This window comes from Parasteatoda tepidariorum, chromosome 7 (assembly GCF_982258835.1).
Source record: "Parasteatoda tepidariorum strain Cologne lab strain chromosome 7, Ptep-v5.0, whole genome shotgun sequence".
Taxonomy (NCBI): domain Eukaryota; kingdom Metazoa; phylum Arthropoda; class Arachnida; order Araneae; family Theridiidae; genus Parasteatoda; species Parasteatoda tepidariorum.
In genome coordinates this window covers 90,077,271-90,104,354 of record NC_141761.1, presented here as the reverse complement: position 1 = coordinate 90,104,354, position 27,084 = coordinate 90,077,271, and the positions used below count along the sequence as shown (strand labels likewise).

The 27,084-nt window shown below is 28.0% G+C and overlaps 1 protein-coding gene and 1 long non-coding RNA gene across 4 annotated transcripts in view; one reads left to right on the top strand and one right to left on the bottom strand.

The window, feature by feature from the left end:
* LOC139425995 (uncharacterized) overlaps positions 1–5,930 on the top strand; it is a 54,429-nt gene extending 48,499 nt beyond the window's left edge. The window contains exons 3-4 of one of the 2 annotated variants that reach the window (XR_015435608.1): positions 755–917; positions 5,794–5,930. This is a non-coding gene — a long non-coding RNA (uncharacterized LOC139425995). Of the gene's footprint in view, positions 1–754; positions 2,971–5,793 lie in introns of those variants that run through there. The other variant, XR_011637225.2, reaches the window with a different exon arrangement.
* PMP34 (Peroxisomal Membrane Protein 34) lies at positions 919–25,171 on the bottom strand. 2 transcript variants are annotated; one of them, XM_016068149.5, is made up of 9 exons: positions 24,986–25,171; positions 21,715–21,775; positions 19,673–19,739; positions 17,122–17,276; positions 14,363–14,491; positions 13,631–13,779; positions 9,211–9,309; positions 6,701–6,759; positions 919–3,870 (listed from the first exon to the last, which is right to left on the bottom strand). In XM_016068149.5, the coding sequence occupies exons 1-9, from the start codon at positions 25,043–25,045 to the stop codon at positions 3,723–3,725; spliced, it is 927 nt and encodes a 308-aa protein (XP_015923635.1). In that variant the 5' UTR covers positions 25,046–25,171; the 3' UTR covers positions 919–3,722. The 2 variants fall into 2 exon arrangements, with proteins under 2 accessions (XP_015923635.1, XP_015923634.1); XM_016068148.5 differs by having other exon boundaries at positions 3,465–3,870; positions 21,688–21,775.
* Positions 25,172–27,084: the final 1,913 nt, after the last annotated feature.

Below are 27,084 nucleotides of genomic sequence, written 5' to 3'. Positions count from 1 at the left end.
AAATCAAAACAAACATTTGCAATGGATGTAGACTATTTCTTTAAAACTGTGGCATACGATTCAAGATGCTTTGCTTTACATAAAGCTGTGGATCTGTGAGCAGAAAAATTTGACAAATTCAGCTTATTATTATTATTCATATTTAAAAACAATATTATTAAACTTTTATTGTTTAACTTCAATTGAACAACAATTGATATTGAACAACTTCTTTTAACTAAGTTGTATAGCTAAAATAAATATAATTTAGAAATAGCCAAAATATATCTAGTTTCTTATGGAACTAGCGAAATTAGACAACCATAATGTTAAAATTATTTTTTAAAGAATGGACCAATGGTTGTAAGATCACATGATTCATTTCTAAATTTCATATTATTCAAATTTGTATTCCACATCCATGTTTTTAGTTCGAAGGTACGCTTAAACAAAAAACAACATTTAACAGCTATAAACAGCATTCCTGTAGCATAAATCAGGACAACATAAAGTGGTATCTAAAATAAACGCGAGTATGCGTAGTTGCTTCAATTTCATGTACCGGAGCGTTTGGAATCTAACGCAAAAGTGCGAAATTTCTCTATTAATCTATGATAATAAATGTGCATATTTTTAAGAATTTATTTTTATCAAGGGGGCCTAAAAAGTTTTCCCATCCCTGTATTAGGAGGAAAAGTTGAATGAACATTTTTATTTTTTTTATAACCTTATTACAATGTTATTACAAATGTATCCAATTCGGCATACGTTGCAGTACTTGAGCATCAATCGGGAAAAGAAACAGACCAAAAATACTACGACAAAGGTGGAGAAAGGAAGTCCTCAGCAAAGCAGGATTGGAAAGATGGCGGAAAATACATGGTTTGGTCAAATACTAGAGGCTTTATGTGCCAGTTTAACACAAAGAGAATAAGCATGTAAGTAAGAATGCAAAATTTTATCTCCTTATTTCATTTACCATTACAGAAGCATGAAATGTTTAATCATCAGGTTTACAATGTAATCATAAATATTTTGGACAAAATGAAGATTTTCTGCAGTCAAAAGATTTTGAATAATTTTCAGGTTAAAATAAGGTCACAGAACACACAAAATTTTTCTCTTCTTCATTATATTTAAACTGTAATGGTTTTTATTACTACAAGTAATAAAACTGAAATTTCTCACTCTCTTTTAAAAAAGTATTTTTAAAGAAAGGTGTAAAATCAGTCACTCAGGGTCTATATACAAATCTTGAACAGTTAATATCCAGTCTCACTTTTTAGTCAAAAATTAATTTCAAAAACTATTCAAGTTGAATGAGAAAATTAACTCAAATCAATTCTTCAGTCTATTGACATTTTGTTTTTGAACCTAAACATATCCAATAAAACATGTAGTCTTAAGTTAAAAGTTTAGTAAAATTTATATACAATCATAAATAGATTTTTTTAAAGAAGACAAAGTATGTAAAACTTTAAATAATTTTTACTTTTTATATATTATACAAATGATTTGTAGTTATAACAATACTGTACTTTATATTTTTAAGAAAAACCATATATTGTTATCTAAGGAATAGTTGAGTCAATAATCGACATAAGACTTAATTTGTTGCCTCACGTCTTCTTAAAGTAAATATAACTTCTTTTTTTTGCTGCCCATTTGTGAGAAAGGTCGTGCACTTTCTTACTTTTTGTAATAAATTTTGAAAATGGCACTTGCTTTAGTTAAAAGTAATACTGTTACTTATTTTCAATAAGATTTTGCCAATTCTTAAGAAGACTCTTGACTGTGGGACAAACTTTTCATTGCAAATTCTTTTTCAGCTCCATTGGTATTTAAAGTTTACTGAAAAGTGAGTACAGGTAAACCTAGAGTAGTTCATAAAGTTTCATATGTTTACAAAATAAAAAAGCAAAGAAATTATGTCCCGCAGTGGACTGATCGTAAATACGGTTCCCAGTAGAACACCAAAGTAAAGCATCACTGGCTGCAGTCAGTAAAAGGGTACTGGGTGACCAGTTTGATCAGCCTGTGTAGGGACCGAGGGTGCGAGGTATCGGTCTTCGTTGAACTGTTCCACCAAAAAGTGCTGGACTTTATCCGCAGGTTGTCGGGCTACAAAAGCGGAGGAGCAATCTCCTCTGCAAAGGAACAAAATTGTGATGGCATGTCTCTGTATCATCTTCAGGGATATTTCCAAGATTGCTCCCAATAGCCCATTGTGTAGCTCTAGTGTGATGTAAATAAAGTAACTATCTACCTGCAAACAAATTATTGGAAATTTTCTCCATAGCATAATCCCAGGGGTAATTGTAGGTCCAACTCAAAAATCCTTAAAATTTCTTGAGTAAAAATCATTCAAAATATTTATAAATTTAAATCATTGAAGTTTTCAAAACATGATATTCTAAATGAATTATATGCAGCATAATTTAAATGAATAATTATGTGTAAGTTTACTTTTATCTCTTATCACATTTATTACTCTACCAGAAAAAATATTTACAAATGAAAGAGATGCCAAGTATAAATTCTAGTTCTAATATTTTAAAATAAAATATACAAGAATTTTTATATTTAAATGTGATCAATGACTTCTTGAAACTTCTGGACTTTCGGATTGTGGTTAGCGAAAAATCCAGTAATTTGGATTTTTTTCCGGAGCACAATCACCCCTGTATTCCTGCCCTAATTTGTTTGCAGTTTGAATTTTCCCCCACAACTTCTTTGAATTTTTATGATCAACTCTAGGTTTAAAAGAACCCACATTTTCTATTCTTTAAATCCTTTATATAAGTGAAATAAAATTGGAAGTGAAGGGTTTCTCCAGTGTTACAGTGTCCTTTCAAGAAGAAAACAAAGCATTCCATCTTCCGATCTTACAGTAAAAAAAATTTACAACTTGTATTTTACAACCTAAACAAGTAAAAATTAAATGCTGAGATAAAGGCTCACCAAAGAATCTGTTTTCAATCAGAAAAATAACCAACAGGACTTATTTATAAAAAATTGATCAAGTTGGTTTTAGAGTAATGAGAATAAAAATCTGGAACATAGGTATGAACTTAAAACAATAAAAAGGTGTAATTCAAAAATAGACAAGTTTATAACTAAATAACTATATTCAGTTCATAACAGAATTATAGTTGAACACGCTTATAACTAGAACAATTACAAAACTGAGCCTATGATACTGTTTTTAAATCCTACCAATTTACCTTGTTTCTTCCACTGAGCTAGAAATTGTAAATGTCAACTAAAACATTAATGCGACCTACTATAACCTTTGCGGCGAATTATAAGATTATGATTGTCGCTTTGGGTATCACTGATCTAAGAGTTCCTGTATCCTGGCTTTGGGGTCCCATGGGATTATTAGCATTACAAATGATTTATAATGATCTGTTTGCAGGCAACAATTCAAATATAATTGCATTAAAGAGACTAAACTCATATAAAGCAAATGATGAAAGGGTATGTACATTTTTCATATTTACTGTAAAACTTAATTAAAATAAATAATAAGGAAATAATGAATAACATAATAAATAGAAATTACATTTTTCAACAAGTAGGTATTGCAAAATCACTAATGGAAAAAGTCACTACTTTGATACATACAGGAAGATTTCTACAATGTATCAAACATCATGCTATAAAAAAGTGTATAAATATGTCTATATAAGAGCAATAATGCTTTTTTTTTGTTCGAATAACTCTGAAAATAGACACAGCCATTACTCTGAACGATGCTTGGGTGCTTTCATTATGTAGAAAATAAAAATGACTATTTTCTCATAGCATAAAAACATCAAAGCTGTAGTTAGAACAGTTTGAAGCAGTTTGGCTTCCAGTCCTTTATATAGTCCACGAACACCATTTGTTCTGCAAAATATATATATAGAACATAAAAATAAAATAAAAATTACAATTCATAATGCAGTTCATTAAAAAGAGTGCTGCTTTTTTAAAATACAAGAATTTGAGTATGGTCAACTGTAAGCAAAGAACATTAACTCATTTTGCTCAAAAAACAGTGTAATATTAAAAAACATACTTGTAAACAACTTTAAGATACATCTATACATTTGTCAACATTTCTTTTTTTAAAAGTAAATGAGTGTTTTGCAATTTATCAGCACAACAATTTTTAGGTATCACGTAAGGATGAGTTACTATTTTACGAACATATCCTAATATGTAACTGTATTGTTTTAATCTATTTATTATAAAAAGGGATTGGGTAAAAAGTAATGGCTAAAATGCTAATATTTAAAATTTAGGAGCAATAAACCCCGAATTTTCATCTTTTTTAAGTTCATTAAAATGCATATCTTTGCTTTCCAGAAAATTATCCTTTAGATACACTCAAGGTTGGCAAGTTTCTGTCGAGGTGTTTAAAACCACTGGTAGAAACTGGTTAAAACTTGCATGGCAGAAACTCAGAAAATGTCATAAAAGTTAAGTACTGATATTGACATACAATGGATAATTCATAGAAAAAACATTTAAATGTTAAACAAAGTGATCAGTGAAATTGCTGTTTACATTTATGAATCAGTGAATCTAGCCAATTATATTACCTCTTACATACAGCAAAGATTAAAACTGTTACTGTTATAATAATTGGATTGTTGCCATGCAAATTATGTCTTGAAAAGAAAAAAAACTATTTGAAAGTAGCTCTATTCAGTTACATTAAGAGTTAAATGATAATAATTCTGAATTTCAGAGTTTAATATAATAAACTAAAATTTAGTATTTATATTTATTATTACATTACTTTATTCTTTATTTAATATAAATATTTGATATACTGCACTGCACTCTTTATATTTAATAAACAAATAATATATATTTACAAAGAATGAATTATAAAGTTTGTTACAGTTACATTTTTCAGCTTACTTAAACAAAATGTCATTAAGCAATTACCAGAACTAATATAGAAGTTTTTCCAGTTTCTGCCAGTTTTTATCGGTTACAACCAGTTTCTGCCGGCAAAAAGCCAACCCTGGATACACTCTGAGTGATCACTTTCTGTTGTCCATTTAAATGAAATTAGCGAATTGAAAAAACAAACATTGGCTTTCCTGACCTCCTCCTTTGAAGTGATAAGTACCTTTTTCAAAGATATGGACAGATGAGTATTAGAATGCATATTTTGAAACCTTTGGAGTAATGTGGGAGAAACCATTTTGCCTGGAAACTATTTGATATAGTTGAAAAATGCAATACATGGTCAAGCCATTCTGCAAAGTCATTAGGCTATCAGGCCTATATAAGAAAACCTGTCAAATGGAAATTTACTGTAAAGATTCTGTTAGTGCGAACAATCACAATAATAACAAATCTCTAAATTTACTTTTTTGGAATTGTTATCCAAAACACATCTAGTCCAGTAAAGATGTGGTTCAAATTGCTGTTTATTTAGTTATGGTGACTTTCAACAGATCTGCTGCAGGAAAGGAAGACATAACAGTTCAACAAAACATAACAGTTTAAGAAAGGCGAGCAGCATAGCTCAGGCATCACCGATTGATGGTAAGTTCCCAAAATACAAAAGAGAAATATTATAAACAAGATTTCTCAAAAATCATGTTTTTTTTTTTGTAGTGAGTTTGGGTAACAGAAAAACTATTCGATTGATTTTAATCTTAATCAATTTTTTATATATGTTTAAATGTAAAAAAAAATTGCAAATCTTTTTTTCAAATGGCAGCAATTTTGTTAAAAAAAGACATTTTTCAGATTGTTTTGGTTCTAACTATGGTTACACAATCCTTAATCTAGTCTCATTCGTTTCAGATTATACAATATGGAGATCGAGCTATGCTTGTTTTTCAATGCAAGGTATTTGTGATCATTTGTATGTGTTAATTTATGTTTGTTTCAGGCCAGAAAGAAAATGTTAATGTATCTGAAAGGTGAAATCGTTATATAACTTATTATATATAACATTTCACTGAAATAAATGAGGTTTAATCAAACTTTTAGACTAAATTACTAATAAGAAGACTTAGAAAGAATAAATAAGTAAAGACAAGGATTTAGTAGATGTTAAACTGGTATCAATGACACATGTTTCCTTTTTATAACTTTTACGTGGGTTCATACTGAAATAAGAATTTATTTTTTTAAGAAAAACCATTTTTATAATATAGCAGATAATGGAAGATCTTAGTGGAAGAAGGTCCTAAGTGATATTTTTCAGGGAAACATCTCATTTTAAATTTATTTGCAAATATGAAATAAAAAACACTCAGATAGTATTTATTTCCTATTGTCATTGGAAAAACTTGAGTTAATTTTCCAAATGCATTAAAATGTCACTCATAAATTCCTTTGTAAGACATCAAAAATAAAATAATTTTAAGCATCTGAAAGTTTGTAAGAAAATACTCAATCCTCAAAAGTATCAAAATCAATTCTCTGAATATTTGAAAAAACTGCACAAATACTGTTGTCATTAGATAGCAATTTACTTACAATGGATATAAATAATTAAAAAGTCAAATTCAGATAAATCAGTTAAAATTATTTAGCTCAAATTAGAAATTAAAAGTAAGATCTTTTTACGAAGTAATTGCAAATATTAGTTTTACAGGATTTATTACAGTATATTTATTTGAATCAAAAAACACTTATATCATAATGTGGGATTTGACTGGGATTTATAGCAATTACTAAATCAACACAAAGAAATGTAACTTACTTTATTATATAGCTGAGAATCCGTAATGTTGTCAGCTTTCTCATTGTTTCTGACCCATGCTGAAATAGATTTAAAATTAAGATTCAGTGAATCAGCAAAAGAATTAGCTTTTTTTTAAAGAAAATAATTAAATCTAAAAAACTTTTGCTTATAAGACTTTTTATGAAGTCTAAAAATTGCATCCATCATTATTTCTTCTCTAATTTTTATAAAATACAATTTTTTTTTTGTAATTTTGCAACCTATGACAATTTAGCATAAGAAAATAATTGTAAACGATTAATTGCTAACCTTTAGTGATCCAGAACACCTTCAATTCAAAAGATTCTGAAAAATTGGTTTTCTAATGTATTTAATCTAATCTGTATCTAATGTATTAATGTAATGTATATGTCAGTGAGAGCTTTATTCTAGACAAAGCAACAACAAAAAAAAAAAAAACGTTTTTTTTTTCAATGTTCAACTCAAAATAAACAAGGAACTTATTACTTATTAAAACACTAAGCATATTGATTATGGGACAAAGTTCCAGACCTCAAGGTCTGGATAGTTAGGTACATTATTTACGTAACTTTTCAAGTGATGTCTTCACATTCAGAACTCTGACTGATAAAGTAAACTTTAAATTCTAACAATGTAAATTTACTATTACTAGTATATGTTTACAGTATTCGTTACAACGTGTAAAAACAATGATGCACTTTAAAAATCTTTTTAAAAAATGTACCAAGTGATTTAGGCGAAAGGATAATACCACATAACAAATTTATTTGGATTCTTCAAAAAGGAACAATATTTATAAAAGAAGTGTGAAAACAGAAGCAAATGCTATGCATATTTTCAGCTGTGTCTGTCCTTATAAACAGGTATTTTTTAAACTTTGATCAGAATAAAAAGCTCACAAACTCTTTTTTTTTGTTTTCCACACAAAATATAATTTATTATATAAGTATATTGAAAAAATAAAAGATAGAGAATTCTACAATAAATGTAATTCAGAAACATAAATCAAAGATTTTAACAAATGCAGATCTATAACTTTTTCTGGAAATGCCTAATTTATTATAGGCATATATATTAAAAATTGATGCTTTTAAATAAATTAAATTTATTTAAGAATTTTTAAACTACAAAAAATGAATAAAAACGTTTATTGTTTAAAACTGAGAGATTTTTATTTTAAAATTTGACTATGAAAAAGGGACATTTTAAAGCATCATTGTATTTACTACAATCAAATAAATGATTAAAAACTATGTGTAAACCTCATTCAAGTTGGTGTACATTTTATAAATCAATAACAAGATATATAGATTATTTTGCTACAATTTTAAAAATGTTTTGATTTATTGCGGACCAATTTTGCAGCACTTCAGGGTTTAAAAAGAATCTTGAAATTTTTTCTTGCTCATAAAAAAACTTTATTTTGAAAGATTATTTCAAACATCACTTAACTTTACCTTCATAAGTTCATATGAGCGCGCATCCTAAATAGATGGTTTAAAATATCCTCGTGCACATTGCAAAAAATAATGCTTATTATTATTTTTTGAAATGCAAGTAAGCCAGTTCGTTATTTTCATTAAAGTCTGGTTAATTAGGAGTAAGAAAAACAAATGGTTAAAAATATTTGTGCCTTTCATTGAATACTTCAAAACTTTTTATAAGACTCACTTAGTAATTATAAATTTATTTTGTTTATTTAGTTTCAGATAGTTTATTATTTTTATACAGATGAGGAAAATCTAACTAAAAAGAACCTTTTCATTGGAGAGTCGTGGTGCCTCACTAGTTATTGATTTTTCATCAGCATCAATGTAGTTAAAAATGATTATAAGATATTATTTAGCAAAACAGGACCGAAGAAAGAAAAAAAAATTCTTGCTAAAAATATAGCATTGATGACTTGAAATATACATTATTTGTCATGTATATTGTTAAAGGGGGAAAAAAAGACATCCCCTCCACATATGTATTAGGACAATAAATAAAAAATTAAGAAAGAGATATAATGTCTGCTGTATTTTTGTCAATTTTTCCAGGTTCCCAATTAATAACTAATGTGACAAATCTAGATAAAATAAAGCTATTTCAAAAAGAAATGTGAAAAACTAGTGACTTAAAGAAAATCCTTACTTGCTCAAACAACTGAACACACACTATGATTAAGTCTACGAAAGTAAAAATAAAATTACAAAAAAAAAATTTTTCTTCAGGAAAAATATAAAAAGAATTTTTTCGAAAGCTCTTATTTCAAACTTAATAAGCTAAGCATTAGAACACTAAAAACACTTACAATGTAGAATACAGAAAACATTTAGTTTTTAACACAATTTTTTTCTTACTTGTCATAAATGCTAAAAAAATGGTTAACACACCCATTTAAAAATGTGACTTTTTATGTTCCCCCAAACTTTTCATTTTATGTAAGCATGTAAAACAAAGCTCAATTTTTTTTTTAAAAAAAAAGAAGAAAAAACTATTTTAAGTATTATATACAGTTCACTTACTCTCAATTTAGTTTGAACAACCTGAAGAGGGTAAGTCAAAATTGTAGATATACTTTTGGCAACAGCTCCAATCAGAAATAATGTGACAGCATTAAGCTTCTAAGATAGAAAAATAAAATAAATATTTATTAACACTAAAACATATTTTACAAAAATGTAAAAATATTTAATTCTTTTTAATATGTAAACATAAACAATAAAATATCTAAAAATACACTGAGGAAAAATCATCAAAAATATTTTTCATAACTTAGAGAAAAAAAATTCAACTTTTATCAATATGCATTAAACAAATAATGTATAAAAAGACAATGTCTTTATTTTGAAATATATTAAATGCAAAATCATACACTAAAGAAATTTTCATTTCATATGCAATTTACTTCTGTTACAAAGTATTTTGATAATATTAATGTATTTAAATAGAAAAATAGTTCTAAATTCAATACTAATCATAAATAAAAGATTAAGGAGTAAATGCAATTTCAAAGTTTCAAAATTAAACAAAATGTTAACATAACTAAAAAGTCAGGTGCAAAAAAAGTGTAAATGCAGATATTTTTATAATTTCATATTACGATTTTAAAAAATATCACTGTTACCATTTATTACTTTTATTTTGGTACTGTTAATAAAAGAATATCAAACATGAAAATATAATAATTCCAAGATATGAAAATTGAAACTAGCTTGTTCATTATATGGATAAATGCAAGTTAAAGTTAAGAAAAAAATCAATGTTGAAATAAATTGTTCTTTTTCAAGTTTTTTTTTTCATTAAGAAAATGTTCATGATAAGTTAGAGTTCTTTTTCTCATAGAATGTTTCCTAATTTTTTTATTCTTAACACATTGAAATTAAAAAAAAAAAAACAATTTGAAATACCGTATTTTTCGGCGGAAGAGCCGCGGCGCTATCGAAAAAAAAGTTGTTTTTTTCCTACATGCGGCGCTTCCGATGCAGCGGCGCTTCCGACGAAATATTTTTTTGTAGCAAAAAAATTTGTCAAGGAAAGTTATTTAAGATGAAATAATTTTCTGAGAGAAAGACTATTAAAAAAAATTAATAACGAAGTCGACGAAATATTCGCCCGTATTGCGATCTGCTGCAGAACATCGCCAATTCTTAGCAAACTTTCGGCAGCAGCCTGTAAGAAAATAAATAAACGAAATAATAATTTTAAAAAAAACATCGCATAAGGAGAAAATTTAAAAGGTATGCATCTTGTATCCACCCCCAGCTTAAGGAAAAATCGCAATCTAGAAATCTATTTAGCGCCTTGGCAATAGTAATTTAAGCGAACAGAAAAGGAAGAATAGGACCCTAAACCCGACACTCGCGGGACTGGCGAAATGCCGAACTTCGGATCTCTTTCGCAAAATTCCAATATGGCCCCCAAATATTACTATAATTCAATTCCACTGTTAATTTCAGAAAAACCAATAAATTTAGTCAAGTTTCGATCGTAGATTATGATGGAGTGGGGTGAATTTAAAACTGGCCCATCTTAAGAGAAATTTTACTAATCAAAATAATAATCTATATAATATAATCAAGAAGAAATAATCAGAATCCTATGAAGAAGAAATAATCGTTTCTTCTTTAGAGCGAGATCACAGTTCTCGTTTTTTCTTTTAGATAACATTTTGTTTTAACGAAAGACGCTTACCTCGCAAGAAGAAAAAAAAAAGGTAACAGGGAACTACAAAAAAAAAATTTTTTTTTTAACAATTAATGCTAAGAAACTAACAATGAATATCAACAAAAAACAAGCTAAAAACTAATAACGATAAAAAAAAACAAGCGAGCAACAATTAACAAGAAAAAATAAAAAGCGTCAAAATAAAAAAAAATTAATGAATCGAATAAAAAACCGCAAAAGGGATAGAATTCATTTTGTTGTCCACGTGGTAGTTTCAATGTCAACTGGGTGTGGCCAATTTATGGTCAAACAGAAGAGGGAAATTTGGGGGTAAAGCACAGCTGTCAAGATTGATTGATCAGTTTTTTTCCAACTTCCATTTCTTTATTTTGTTCATTGGAAATGCAAGTGTTTTTACTTCTCACTTTATTTTAAACTGCTTAAGAAACAGATGTTTCTTTTGACACAGATTTTTTTTTTTCAAGCTTCTTTTTTATTTTTAAAAGATAAAATAAAGTAAGTTACTTCAACAGAATAAAATTCCAAATAAAAAGAATATAGCTGATTTTTTTTGTCTTATCAATATAAATTTCTTTAAAAAAAATTTAAAAAAAAGATTAGATCAGATTAAGTGCCAAATTTTGGAATGCTGGATTAGGGGTCCCATACCCTTTTCTTTTCCCCAACCCCTTTTAAATATTGAGTCACATTGGGTTATTTCCATTGAAGGAGAGGGCATTCTACTCACTAAAATTCCACCCTGAAAGATTGTGAAAGTGAAACTTATTTCCCGTTCGCTCATTTCTTCAGAATTTTTTTGGGGCCTGCTTAGTTATTTCTTATTCTTGTTATTATTAGTTATTTCGTTATTATTAGCTGTTTCGTTATTATGTATTAGTTTTTCCTCAAATTGTTAACGGTAATAAATTTTAAAATCTTTTTATTTTAAAATCTTTCTTTTAATAAATTTTTATTTTATTTTTCTTATTGCATTGTTTTACGGATTCCTGCAATCAGTTCAGCATTAATTCAGCTACTGAACATATAAATATTCTTTTTGCTGTTCTTCTGTTTTTTGGCGCGGTGCCAACTAGTAAGAACAACTTTATTTTATATAGTTTTGTTGTTTTCTTTTTTTTTTTTTTTTTGCTGAAAGAGAAAACTTTTTTGTTGCTTTTTTTTTGCTGAAAAAGAAATTTTTTATTATAATTTAGAAATTAAAACTTTATTTTATGAAATGCATAAAAAAATTTAATTTTTTATTATACAGATATTCTAAATGGTAATTTAAAGGTCTCTTCTGAAAGGATGCTGATATACGCGGTTCAGCACCATTGCGGCGCTTGCGCCGGAGCGGCGCTTACTATAACTTTTTTTTTTAAAAATTCATTTTTATCGAGGTGCGGCGCTTGTGACGAAGCGGCGCTTTCGCCGAAAAATACGGTACCTGGAATTTTGCTTCTCTCAGAATAAACAAGTAAGTAAAAGGTTAAACTTTCAAATTACTGGAAATATACGATTCTAAATTGACAGGCTACTTATCCTCGAAAGAGTTGAACATTGAACAGATAAATCATTCCTTAATAGACAATTGCTAAAAAATGTTAGTTTAACAATCAACAAAAGGAAGAAAAGCTGAAAATTGAGAAAAAATTGCAAAAAAAAAAAAAAAATATAAACAGTAGTTTTGGATAATCCCCCATCATTTCAGAGGTAACATTTGCATATATCTTTAGTCAAAAAAAGGTTGAGCAGATTTGATGATTTTAATTAAATTTACTCAGAATGCCATTTACATAAATTTCAAATTTTAGTAAGTTTCATTTAAAAAAAAACTGGTTGCTGCAAACTTAACATTTAAAAATGCAGTAAGAGTAAATAACATCGAAAGTTGGTTTAACAAAAAATATTTAAACAGCTAGCTTTTATTAACTAAGTTATATGCATTTAAACAGTGTCAGGAAAAACCACATTTTTGTAGTTAACTACAACTGCTTTTTTTTACATGTAGTGACTCCAAACAACTTCTGAAATGTAGTCACTACTTTTAGAAGACGAACTTTGCAGGGGAATTTAATTTGCACTCCTTTTCAAAACAGTTTGAAAAGAAATTAAAAAATATGTATTCATGTCTAATGAGCCATTTTAAAATTCTTAATCCTTTTTATGAATTTGTTTCTTTTACCTTCAACTTTTTATGGCTTACTGAAAAGGGACATTTAATTTAAAAATGTTACAAGATTACTAAATACAGGCAATTTTGTTATTAATTTGCTTTAAGAAATAATGCACACCAAAAATTATGAAGAAACTGAAATAAAATAAAATCAAAAAATTCCCTTCCATTGAAATAAAATCAATGTGTTCTGAATGTACATTATTTGCTTTAGAAGGTGTAGCCAAAGCGATAAATTGGCTAGTATTCATAATGGCTAGTTTGAATGTTAGTAATACACAATTCTTATTAATGCTTGGAACATTCTCATTGCGTCCATTAACAGATCCCCGTAGATTTTTATCAGATTAAAAAAATTAGTTGTGCTTTAACCTCATTTCTTCATTTAACTGACGTTAAAAGTAGTCGCCAGGAATCACTACAAGCTACAGTGTTTTGTTATGCCCTACTCACAACACTACTTTAAAAAAAAAATAGCACACTACACTACAAAAAAGTAGCTACTATAGTAGTTTTGCTAGTTGTAGCATGCCACTTTCGACCACTGCGTTCAAAATATGCGAATATGATGTCATAAATATTGAAATTTTCAATATACTTACATCTTTGCCAATATGCTTAGAAACTTCAGTTTTAAGTGTTTCATAGCAGGCAAACTGGATAGCAGGATTAGAAACTAAGATTAAGGAAGGTCCAACACTACTCCATAATGAAGACACTCCTTCTTTAGTAGCAATTTTATTCAAAGCATCTAAAAGTATAATTAAAAATGAATTGTAATACCTTCAAGCAATGCTGATTTCAACACTAATAAAATTATTATTATTATCTTTTTTTTTTTGCAATTTAAAATTAATTTCTTTTTATTTTTTTAAATTTTACATGAAAGTTGGAACTTTATTAATAGTAACATTGCCGTTGAGATTAGAAGTAACAAAACCAAATAATAGAGAGAATTTTACAAAATTTTATGGTTTCCTCTAACTCTATTTGAGCTTCTCAGCACATAGGTACCAACCACAGTCTCCTTCCTAAAGGAAGAAAAGTTTAGCGTTATGGGTAAAGCAGGACAAAAACTATTCAAAATTTCTTTAATGTTGCTTAAATCTCACATTCCTTACATATCTACCTAACCTCAGAGCAAATGGACTCAACCTTACAACATATATATTTTATCTAGTTTATAGAAAGTCTATACAAATTTATAAACTATTATCTCATAAAAGCAATTGATAACCCTGTTATCCACAATATTATATAATAATACAAAAAGAATCGTTAAGAAAAAACAAAACAATATTGCAACTTCATCAGTGAACTCATAAATTTTTTACCAATAAGTCCTTTATATGTTACATTTTCCCCAATCATCTTCTTATCTTTTGAAGATAGCTTTGCTCCTTGCATTTTAAGTCTTGAATTAGCCACCCATAATGGAGTAGTCAGCAACACATTTATAACTCCTAAAGAAAGAAAATAAACTATAGAATATTTGGAATTGCAATTTTTTTTTAACAAAGGCAAAGGAAACAGTAAATAATCATGAGTTAACTTTTCTCAAATAAAATAAAAAAAAAATTTTAATTTTATTAGGAACATGAGAATAAAAAGCAAAAAGTCTACCACTGAATATTCTAAATAATAGCAAGTGAAGTAAAATGCAATCAGTGTTAGCCTATCTGTTTTAATTGTAGTTTCAACAGATATTTTTCCTTGTGGCAGCAAAGGTAATACAGTAGACCTTATTGAGACAAAATTTGAAATGTGAGGCCTTTTGTTTTGTAGAATTTGATTATTTGATTTAACATATGATTAAATTTACCTACTTAATGTGGCAAGATATATTCTGAGAAGATCAATATGAATGCCTTAAAATATTGATATAATTTTAAAATGCAAATAGTTTAATTTTCAAAAATACAAACAAAAGTATTTATTACTTCTGTTAAAATTTAAAAGCAATATTAATTATTGAAGCATCAGAAATAAAATAAAATTCGACATTTTTAGTTTGCCTTAGAGATTGTAAAATTAATATGGTTCATGAAATATTGCATTCTATAAATCCTTCGTCTTTATCATTTTAATGATATAGAACTAACAATGTTGCATCCATCAATGAACATAAATAAATAGATATATAAAAGGTCAGATGGTCATGTTTTTAAGATCTGTTAGAAGCTTTAGAAAGGTCTACTTTAGTCTAACTTATTAACGCTGAAAGAAAAATACTTTGTAAAAACCTTTATTGCGTCATATATACAGTAAACCTTTCTAAGAACAACTATAATCTCTTCCACAAAAAAAGGCATTGGCGAAATAGCCGCTTGAAAAATTTTCAACATAAGATTATGAAACTAATGACATCTTGTATTAGTAGAAAATCTTTTAAATCAATTGTTTTTGTTATTTTTCAAAGAATGCATATTATAGAAGTAGGAATTGAATTCATATTATCTATCAGGGTGCGAAGCCAAATTATTCAACAAAAAAAAACACCTTTTAAGCACTTTTCAAGCACTCAAAAAATATTTTTAAAAAAAATCATAACTAGGCAGGGTTAGAAAGTTTTTGACCATTAACGGTTTTATCTTGTTTTAACCGTCATGTCTGGAAAAAAAAACTTTTGGCATTGTTTTTGACAGTTGTCAAAAATCATGAAATTTTGAAACATGTTAATTTCATACGCTACGAACTGACAATACGCTGAAATAGATTGGGGCTGAATTAATTGTAAAAACGTTGAATAGAACAATGTGAACTGTGTCTTTTTGCATAATTCGAAGCGAAAATCAACATAGTAAAGGAAAAATCTCATTTTGAAAAAGATAACATTAAGTACTTTTAAAAAACACCCAATGAAAAAAGCACCTTTAAGGGCTTTTAAAAAACGAAAATCGAAAATAAGCACCTTTAAGCACTTTTTAAAAATGCTATGCACCCTGTCTATATATCGTTTCCAAAACTTAAAGTTTTCATTTTCTTCACAACATATTCCTTCGTTTCATCAACATATTCCTTCATATTTTATTAATTTGGGTTTTCCCAGAACTATAACTATTTATCTATTTTTCTTTCAATTTTGTCTTTCCTGTGTAACTCTTACTATTTCAATGGCTGCTCCAACATTAAACTCACTCACTTTTTCAACAGTTTTGAGAATGTAAACTACAAGAATCGAAACTAAACTTGCTGTATAGTCCAGTATACCAACTTGCAGCTTTTTAATTGCACATTTGACTTTATCTTCCTCAAATGTACAATGATTAGAATACAAAATGGGATAAATAATCAATAATGTAACTTTTCATTTCTATTTTGCCTCGCTTCCATTGTTGATTTTTTTACTTAATGTCAGTAAAAAAAAATTTAGTCTGTCGTTTATAAAGGGATACCTGATCTTTCTAGGGAGGACTTTTTAATATTAAGTCGATTAAATTCCCACTTTATTTAAACTTAAATTACACTTAATAAGTAGAAAGTAGAGCCTTCAAATAATTGTTTAGTTCAAGCTTTTAAAAGTTTAAATTTAGGTTCAAATTTTACATATTAAAAAGAAGAACTTTTTTTATAAATTTTAAATTCAAAAGATGAATAAGAATAACAAAAAAAAAATGTTTACATAAAAAATTACTAATTTTTCTTGCAAACGAATTCACTATGCATGAGAAAATTTCATCATTTGAGTTTTCGTAAGTTTATCTTAGGAACCAATATAACTTAATCTTTTGAGTATTTGCTCTAATTTTTTTAAAAATTTAAGCTGGAAGTTTTCTTACAAGAAAAAACTTATATTACTTCAGTGTTTTTCTCTGTGAAAATAGCATGTAGCAGAGAAAATTCAGAGAAAAACTTTTTCCAAGAGTTATAACGCTTGGAAGTTTAAAATATTAAAACTTAATAATATTGTGTTACACATAGATAGTAACCACATGTTGCCTATGTTATCAAGGGTAAAGAAGAATTACTAGGAGAGAATTGATTGTAAACAACAAAGAAATAAGAATTAAATTTCTTTAAATAGTGTTGATAACAGAAAAATATAATATGAATGGGATTAATTACAGATAAAAAATAAACACAATTAACATACCAGCTACTGAACCAACAGCTAAATCTCTCAGAGCATTGTACCCTGTGCTTTTAGTTACGACCAGTTTCCGAAGCCCATGAAATGTGTAAAAATAGACAAAATTTGAGCAGCAGAGGCTGATTAAAACAGGCTGTAGACCACGATACAAACTATACCTAAAATAAATTTCAAAATTTCATCTAGTTTAAACTATAACATACAAACTAATTAAGTGTCTATCAATGTTTTTGAAAGTTAGTATAATAATAAAATGTTACAGATAATTACAAAGACTTAATTTTGATTTAAAAAAACTAGACTTAGCTTTCAGCAATAAAAAAAAAAGCTGAAGTTGTTTTACTAATCAAGACTACTTTTTGCTCTCATTATTTCAAGTTATGAATAAAAAGAAAGAAAAAAACTAATTTTGGACATAACATAAGAATGAATGAAAAATTCGGACATTATGATAGGTGGTAAGAAATAATATTACCTTTATGGAATAGGACTCTTCATATCATTAAAATAAAAGGGTTGTTGTCATGGGAAGTCGCATAGACTTTATGCCCACATATATCGCTGCCTATTTGAAAAAGTTTCTAGTATTTTCCAATCAGAAGGACAGTTTTATGCTCATTGCAATAGGCCCACTAATTATTAGGCTCATGAAAGCAGTATATCAATCATTTCTCAGTAAGCAGATTTATTTCAAGCAAAATGCAATGAACTCAAATTAATGAAGGTTCACTACAATAGACTAAGTAAAGTACAGGTTTTTTTAAAAAAAGAATTGAAATAGAAAGAAACAAATGTTTTTTGCAAACCAATTTTGGTTATACTGATTCTAAAATCAACTATGGGTAACAATTGTTGTTATTTACACAAAGAAAAAAACGACATAAATGTACATTTAGAAAGCAAATATATCATAACACAATGCTAGTTTAGCAGTAATGTAAAATTCCAATCATGACGCCGAAAAATATTACAGTTTGTCTCAAAAGTTTGTTACACATAAAAATAATAACAATAGTTATTATTAAAAAAATACTGCTTATTAACTAATAGTACTCACAAGTTCAATATTAAAAAAAAACCATAACTAACTCATACAGAAAAACAATAAGAAAATAATTTCTGGTGTGGTCAGTAACATTTTCTTTTCCTTTTTTCTTAATCAAATGAGATAGCACTAATGCAAACATGCATTAAAAATAATAAAACTGCAACAAACCAATGAAGGAAAACAAGCATTTCAAGTAAAACAATAAAGCCATTTTTGTATCAAACTTTGTTGTTATTACTCATACAAATTGCATAGTTGGTAATAAAATTATGAACGAACCACTTTACAAAATAAGAGTTCCACTCAACTCCAAAATCTTATGCACTTATATGTAATGGTGAAATAAATAAAACCTTATTGCCGTAACTAGATATGTATTCTCTGCAGAGACTTAACTAAAATTTATCTAAGGACTTCTGGTATTAAAATCTTTAGAAGTGATCATATTTCAGTACTGTTGAAATTTTTAAGATTACAAATTATATATAGTGACATAAACAATTCAATTGCTAATCTAGAAATGGACTATTTAATTTTGCAATGCAAAGAGCATTTTATTATTATTATTTTCTTTTACCATCTCTAGTGCAGACAGGTATCAAGCTTATTTCAACAAGCCTCAGAAAATTTGAATAATCTTTTGCATGTTTTCTAATAAGTCTAAAGGGATATAGACTTATTGTAATAAGCCAAAAAATAGAAAATATTTGAGACTTTCACTAATAGTTTGATACATTGCAAGAAGATAAAGCATTTTTAAAGAACAGCCAGAGACATAAATGCATAATTCCTTTATAAAAAAATAAAATATTTATATTTTTCTCAAGAAAAATCATGACTAAGTTTAGAAATACAATTAAAACCTAAAAAATTTAAAAATCTTTAAAGTAGCATTCATTTTGCTTTAACCTAAAAATTGCTAGTCCTGTAATCTAACAAGATAGAGCCTAATTGCTTTCATGTACAGAAACTAGTTACTCTTTAAGTTACTGAATAGAGAGACTTTGCTTGACGCAGAAGTTTTTATATAAATTTATCCAATTAGAACTTGTCTTTTAAATTTTAAGACAAATTATTACAGAACAGTTCATGATATATTATTGCTATTTACCTACATTATTGATTTTAAATTATCCTTTAATATTTCAAGTGCATATTATAAAAATTTAAATGATTACTCAAATTTTCACATCATTTTTATCATCTCCCGAAAATTTAGCTCTCAAATATCACTGTATTTAATATATGTATAAACATATTTTTACCAAGCTTCAATATTCTTTACTTATTGATAAACAACCTACATACAATAAAGAGTTTCACTGATTTTTTTAAAAATTCTAACTTTTAAAATATTTAAAGACAATATTATAAAAGCAAAAACCTCACAGAAATAAAAATGAATATAATAATTAAGCAAGCCTTAGTGTACATTTTTTTAAAAAATAACATAAATGACAATAAATAAAACAGCAATATAAAAAGTAATAATTATGGTCGGCTTACAGTCCTTCCTCTTGCACTAATTCCTTGAGAGCTGCAATTGTGTTTTTAGCTTGCCTTGAATCTTCAACTGAAAGGAAACTAAAAATTAAATTAAACATAAAAATAAATAGTAAAATGCAGTTAAAATGACTTTTTAAAATTGGAATTTTAATTAAATTAAATTTTTTTATCAGGAAATATTATTGTATATTGTGCACTGTGTTTATTGTACACTAAGCTATTGCACAGCATGCTATAAAGTACACTGGTATACTATGGTATCAATATTTCTTCTCTTTGCATCAATCTAACAAAATGCAATGTAATTGTAAAAAATTAGAAAGGTCTTGATTAAATGTTTCAAAAAGATGCCATTTATTTTTAAATGAAAAACATGCATAATAAGCAATGTCTCTTTTAAAAAAGTTTAAAACAAACTAAGCACACTTTAATAGTTCAGGGATTCTAATAAACTTTTAAACTAAAAAATAGTGATAATATTTTTCATGTAAATATTAAAAAATTGCAGTTAACTTTTTAGTTTCGAATTTTTCATGAAATACACTGTAGATCATAAGCCTTTTTCCTTAAAACAAAATAGTATTTTTAAAAGATTTCATCTCTCAAAATGAGGCAACATTTATTATGAATAAAATTTTAAAGAACGAAACAAATTTGTTTACATGTATGGAACTATTTTTCAATAATGCTTGTATCTGTTCTCATAAATCTTGGAGGAAAAAAAATAATTCCGAAATAAGTTTTTTTTCTTTCCTTTTTACAATGAAAACAGGCTTTTTACATGATAAGCATCTAAAACTGGTTAAACTACCAAAATCTACAATGATAGTCCAATAATCATAACACCTGTGAAGTTTTGATAGAACTATATTGAAAGCATTATATAAATATAAAAATATAAGTAAATATATAAAATTTTCACTTTAATTATTCTAATTCTTCTTAATTTTTTATTTAGTGTTCTGCTCTAGGAATATTTACAGAGACTTAATAAAATCAAAAATATAGTATGCTTAATATTATAATTTTCATATTTCTGAAACAGAAATAACTTTATCATTGGTCCAAAATTATAACAGGGACAAAATTGTCTAAAAGACCAAATATAAAACATTTAATATTAATGCATACGATAAAATAGCAAAAGATTCTGTGGAATCGAGAGCTTTTTACTTCACCTTGTCTTTGTTATAGGAGGGAATTATAGTATAAATAATAATTAGAATGCTTAAAGTTTATTTTTAAAATGTCTTCCTTAAAGCATCTTACAACTTTACAGCTTCCAGTAAACCTTTGTTAGCAATAAGCTAAGTTAGCATTAGGACATTTTATTTTCAAAATAAAGTATTTGACATCCAGCGTGCTTTCTAAAAGACGAACAGTAATATTTATAAATGAATACACAAATGCTATCTTGAGGAGATGACTTTATTTATGATTAAAATCATCAGAAACTGGCAAAATGCAAAAAAACTTGCTCATTTTGTAAAATATAAAAACTAAGTTGGAAATAACAAAATGTTTCGTAAAATGTTTCAGCTTGAAAAAATAACGAACAGAAAAGCTAGAAACGTAAAAAGTCATACAATATATCAAAACAGATAATCATTAAAGAATTAACTGAAATATTTCAAACAGACTGAGTAATAAGACAAATATACATCATACATATACCTATAAAACTACATTTTCAAATCTAGTTAATCAACGAGTTTGTTTATTACATAAGCTTATAGTCTATATATCTAGTAATTAAGCCTTAATAGTTTCAGATTAACATCAGATAACTTCACTTAAATAAATAATTCTGTCTAAAATTCATCTATTCGGATATATTTTATTCTTAAAATAGACAAAATTTCCTTTAACCAACAAGTAACTTACCAGATATTACCAGTAACCAGACACTTAAAGAGAAGTACTATATGGAAACAGTATGTGCAACTACAAACAGTACATGCACTAAACACAAGTCTCTAAAACTAAATTAAAGAAAATACATGAAATTAACATACTTTGCGATATACATGAAATTAACATACTTTGCAATCTTGAACGTATAGTATCCAATGGAAAAAACACTGTCATAGCAGTAACACCTCCCTAAAGAAAAGAGAAGAAAAAAAATATTACAATAAATAAATTTTGTGCTGCATTCAGGTATAAAATGCAATTGGTGAAAGCAGATATATTTCAGGCAAATCCCTAATTAAAGAGAACTGCTAATATACTATCAAACTTGGATATCACAACTTTTCTATATCAGGAAAAATACAGAGCTCATTCTTAAGCAGGGTAAACAGGGCACAGCACCCTGCTGCCCTTTTAGTCAAAAGAATCCACCCTGTTGCCCCTGAAGTAAATAAGTGCCCTGATGTAATAGACTCCATACCCTATTTGCCCTTTCTTTGCTCAACCCTTCTTTATTTTTTCCCCAAACTCTACAATGGATTTCTTAAACTTTTGTTATTTTCAACTCTTTTTTATTTAGTTTGTTATTGTTGTCGATACATAGATTTATATGGGAAAGGAAAAATAGCCATTACACCCCCTTGTTGCACTTGTCTTTGAAAGTTTGCAGTTACTTCACTATCATTAAATCATAATTATTATTTTAATAATTATTATTTTAATAATTATTATTTTAATAATTATTATTTTAATAATAATTATGATTGTGATAGTGAAGTAATGTGATTAAAATCATTTTAATTATTAAATCATAACTACAGACACTTAAAAACATAATTTATTATTTTATTAATATGTGCATGCATTTCAAATAAATTACTAAGCTAATTAGCTCATTAACTCAATCTATATATAAATATGTTAATTTATTAATAAAAATTAGTAATTAATATGATTGCTTTGCTACTTTTAGCATAGTAAAAAAAAATTGACAATGTTTTTTAATAGAAAGTGTAAAGCTCATTGAAAAAAATTATTGCCCTTTTAGAATAATAATGCCCTTTTTTTTAAACTTTTGCACCCTGCCCTTTTTTCTGCCTAGAATGAGCTCTGCTATATATATTTACTGATATGATAATAGAAAAAAGCTTTTGCCAAACTATATTTCTCAGTGTACATCAAATACTTTTCATTAGAAAAAAGTTTTTTTCCCTCTAATTTTAAAAGAATAAAATATCTTCCTATTGATTTTCCATTAAAACTTTTACAAACCATTTTTTAAAGTTGCAAAAAAGAAAAGAAAAAAAAAAGAAAGAAAGAAATAGCCATATTTGAAGAGAATCTGCCTTAGTCATAAAGAAGTGGACAGGTAAAAGCGCCAACAAAAATAAAATCTGTCTGTAAAATTTGTAGCAACTTGCTTTAAATGAATAAAAGAACATGATGCATATGTTGGGTACAATGGACAATAACACATGAATATGCAATGCTCATAACAATAAGAAATATTAAAAGGTCATGTTATCTAAAGATATTTTTAGTCTAAAGATATTCAAATGAAACAGAGAAGATAATAATGATTAAGGTAAAAAAAAAAATTATGATTTGGATATGACATAAAATACTTAAAGCTATGTCAAATTCGTGTGACTAATTGATGGGAACAAAAGAAAAACTGACTGAGAAATATTTTGGATAGCTGCTATTTCAAATAAATTAATCATTTGCAGTTAATTAATTATATGTATATTGCTTGAGGAATACACATGCTATTGACCTTTTAAAATGCCAATATTTTTATTGTTCTAAATAAAATGAAAGATAACAATTTTTGATACCTTGTAAAAGTAATTTCACATAAAATTTTAAGTTTCCCATCAAGTTTTTGATATAGAAATCCAGATATATATTTTAATTGTTATTAATTTTAAGACAACAATTCTAGGTTATTTCCACAGCTCTTTTGTGGAAAATAAAAAAGCAATAATAAAGGTATGTTAAAGTCAAAACAAATATCTTTTTGCTATAAAGAAATATCTGTTAGAATGTACAAATGGCTTAAATAGTTTAAAAATATTATCATACTTTTAAATAAAGCTTGTCATCTCAGCATAATTTTTCTAAAAATCGTTGAAATAATTTTAAATAGTTATCAACTTTACAAATTTTTTATGAATTGCAAATTTTCAAAAATTTTTTTAAAGAAATTAAAATTTTTTATTTTTATATATCTTCATATAGAAACTTTGCATCATTTTCAATTCACATTGCGAGCATAGAGCTAAAGATAAGTTTTACTGGGGCTTTTAGGCAGTATCATACAAGAAATTAAAATAGATAAAAAAAAAAAAGTTAATTCAAAAAGTAAAATTCATCCCAGATCTGTTTCAATCTACCATATCTTTTTCTTTAATCAATTATTGGCTAAAAATATGGATAATTTTGACACCTTGACGAATCTGTTCGATGAACAAGGACAAAGAGGGCCTGATTGTTCAGCTCAGAATGAATTTTTAAAAAAAGCAAAACAAATATGAATTTGCCTAAAGGTGGGTACAAGTTTTACCTTTCAAGTTTTATCCTCAACTTTTCAATGTTCTCGTTCTTTTTTGTTTTCAAACATGCCCTGCTGTTGCCAAAACTTTATAATGGAGCATATTTGTGTCACATCATTAGAATCTAAATAATTCTGCACGAGTGATGAAACAACCATTTCATTTGTCGTGAAGCATTCTTTAATAATATTTAGTATAATTATTTTCATCACATAAATTTTTTCAATGCTTTTATTCATGCATAAAAATATTAATCAATTTGGAAGAAGATAAAAAGATTTCTTTTTTTTTAATAGGGAGAAACTCATCTCTTTTTTCATTCATTATGTGAGAGAAAAAAAGTGTCGCTTATTATTACTATTTTGACCTTAGCCTCTCCTGGATAGGTAATTAAATTAGAACCGGAAAAAAAGAGCGTGTATTTAAAATTCACTCTAGAAATTAATAAAGGTTAAATAATACTAAATGAATTTTTCAATGATCACCATTGATAAGAAATGCTTACTATTTACACTAAAAATGCTATTAAATTAGACGTATTACCTATATATGCCATAAATGCAATTAAATTATTACTATAAATCATTACTAAATTATTACAATTTAAATTTCAACAATTTTTTTAAAAATGGATGAAATAAACAATATCATACAATAGATCAAATTAAGGTAGTAATTTTACAAATCTCCAACAATAAAAAAGGTTTAAAATTAATATTTCAAAAACAGAGCCATTACTAATATCAAATATTGTAAATTGGAATAATTGTAAAGTAAAAATAAAAAATCCAATTTAATATTTCAGATGACCTATTTAAACCAAAACTACTAATAAAATATAGCTTACGGCTGCTCCAGAAACGGCTCTGACAAATGTTTCATATGAGAAAAGCTTCTTGGAATCCATTTTGATAAAAAAGAAACAGACAAGTTTCTTTAACTTAGTATCTTTAAACTTAAATATAAATTTTTTAAAAATTTCCTCTAACCTGCTTCCCACTTTCCTTGTTTTTGTCAGGTTTCGCTTCTTTTTGCCGGTAAGTTGCTTCAGTTTCTATTACTACATATCTTTAGAGGCTAAATAGTAGCTCTCAATGCTACTATAAGGTACATTCTTACTAACGCAAAATAAACATAGCTGATAAAATTTGTTGCCAGTGCGTTAGAATCGACACGAGCAACCGTTCTCTCTCAATAGTGCCACTTTTAAGGAAAGTGTCATTTATTTATATTTATTTATACCCCGCCCCTGCCCCATAATCGGGTATACGGGGAAATCGAGAGCTCGTTGCCGCGATGGATTTCCCCCCAGCGAGGGAAAATCAGACAAACACACAGGCGCATGGACCCGACGGGCGTGTTATAACTGCATTCGATTCACCTATGCGATCGTATGTAGATGCGATTTATGCTTTCTTGAGAAGCCTCTATGTACTTTCTGAACATTCGCATGCACGTCGAAGGCAATCGCAAACAGTGTGAATGACCTGTATAGGCTTTCCGAAGCATTGTGAATGGCTCTTAAGGATCATTCTCACTTCCTTCGATTCACATGTGAATGCTAATTTGCTCATGCACGAGTAGTGAATTGCATGACATGCGAAAAAAATCGCATATGCGAAAGGGAATCTGTTTGACAAGTTCATCAGCGGAAAATATATTTTACCAATCAGGTTCTCATTTACATCTCCCAATTCACTAACGCGATATTTTTACATTCATTTTATTTTACTTTATAACCGTCGTTGATCAGCCAACCCAAAATTTGAGTTTACCACTATCACTATTCAACTTCGTAGCCTTGCAATTTTGAACCCCACCTGGAAAACAAAGGAACCTGTGTATCAAGTATTAGGTGAAATTTGTCTTCGTGGAGGACTTTATGATGGAACTATCCCGCACCTGCTTTACACGGAGAAAATCTCCCTCAGTTAGCCTGATTACAAGGGAACTCTAGCCCATGATCTGCCTACTACGGAGGATGTTCGACATCAGCACTGTGGTCGGAGCGAGTCGGGTGCGGAATTCGTATTGGCTAGTCATCGCTGGGATTCGTTCCCAGTTCACCTCATTGGGAAGCGAGTGATCCACACACCCCTGCGCCACATCCCCTGTGCCACCACAGCTCTCTCACATTCATTGTGAACCATCCATAACGCTCCTTCACGCTTCTCCAATCACCGTCGTGGAAGAATGAAAACCCGATATGTGAAATATCTCCCGACATCAAGATATTCTCTTTTTCTCGACAGCGAGCGATTTGAGGTTCGTAAATCGCATGCAGTGGGAACAGTCCATGAGGGCAGTGTCACTGTGAAGTGACAAAAGAATCTTAGGAAAACTATATCTATAACCATGTAATTCACTTTTTTCAATATTGCGCAACGTTTTGGCCAAGAAAATCGAACACTGCAGTTTTTTGCAGGTGGCCCTCTAAGTGGTTTTAGCTACTTTACTAGAACAAGATACTGCTTTTATATTTACGTCTGATGTGGCTCGTAAGCTAGTGCATATGAACTTTTGTAGACGCTCTGCATGTGTAGTGTATACAAGATGTTAAGTAAAGATCACTCCCAATACGTTTCCTTAGAATCTCAAATGAAAATAAAAAAAATCTATACATTGAGGACTACTAGCTAATATTTAAGCAAAAAGAAGAAAAAAACGCTATTTTAGGATGAATCACGCAACCGGAAAGTAAATGAGATTACACTACAAGAGAGTTGCGGGTGGAAACAGTAAGGAGTTGAAAGGCGATTAATATCTCTGAGTTCCAATTACCAATTAAATATGTAGTGATGCTCATCACATTCACCCTCCTTCTATTGTAATTTGCCAAATTTTGACTGCGTTTTTGTTTTTTTTCTCACTTAAATGTTGGTTTTACTCCCCTAATACGGATAGGTTTTTTCAACTTTCGGTAAGGAGTTAGAAAATACATATTAA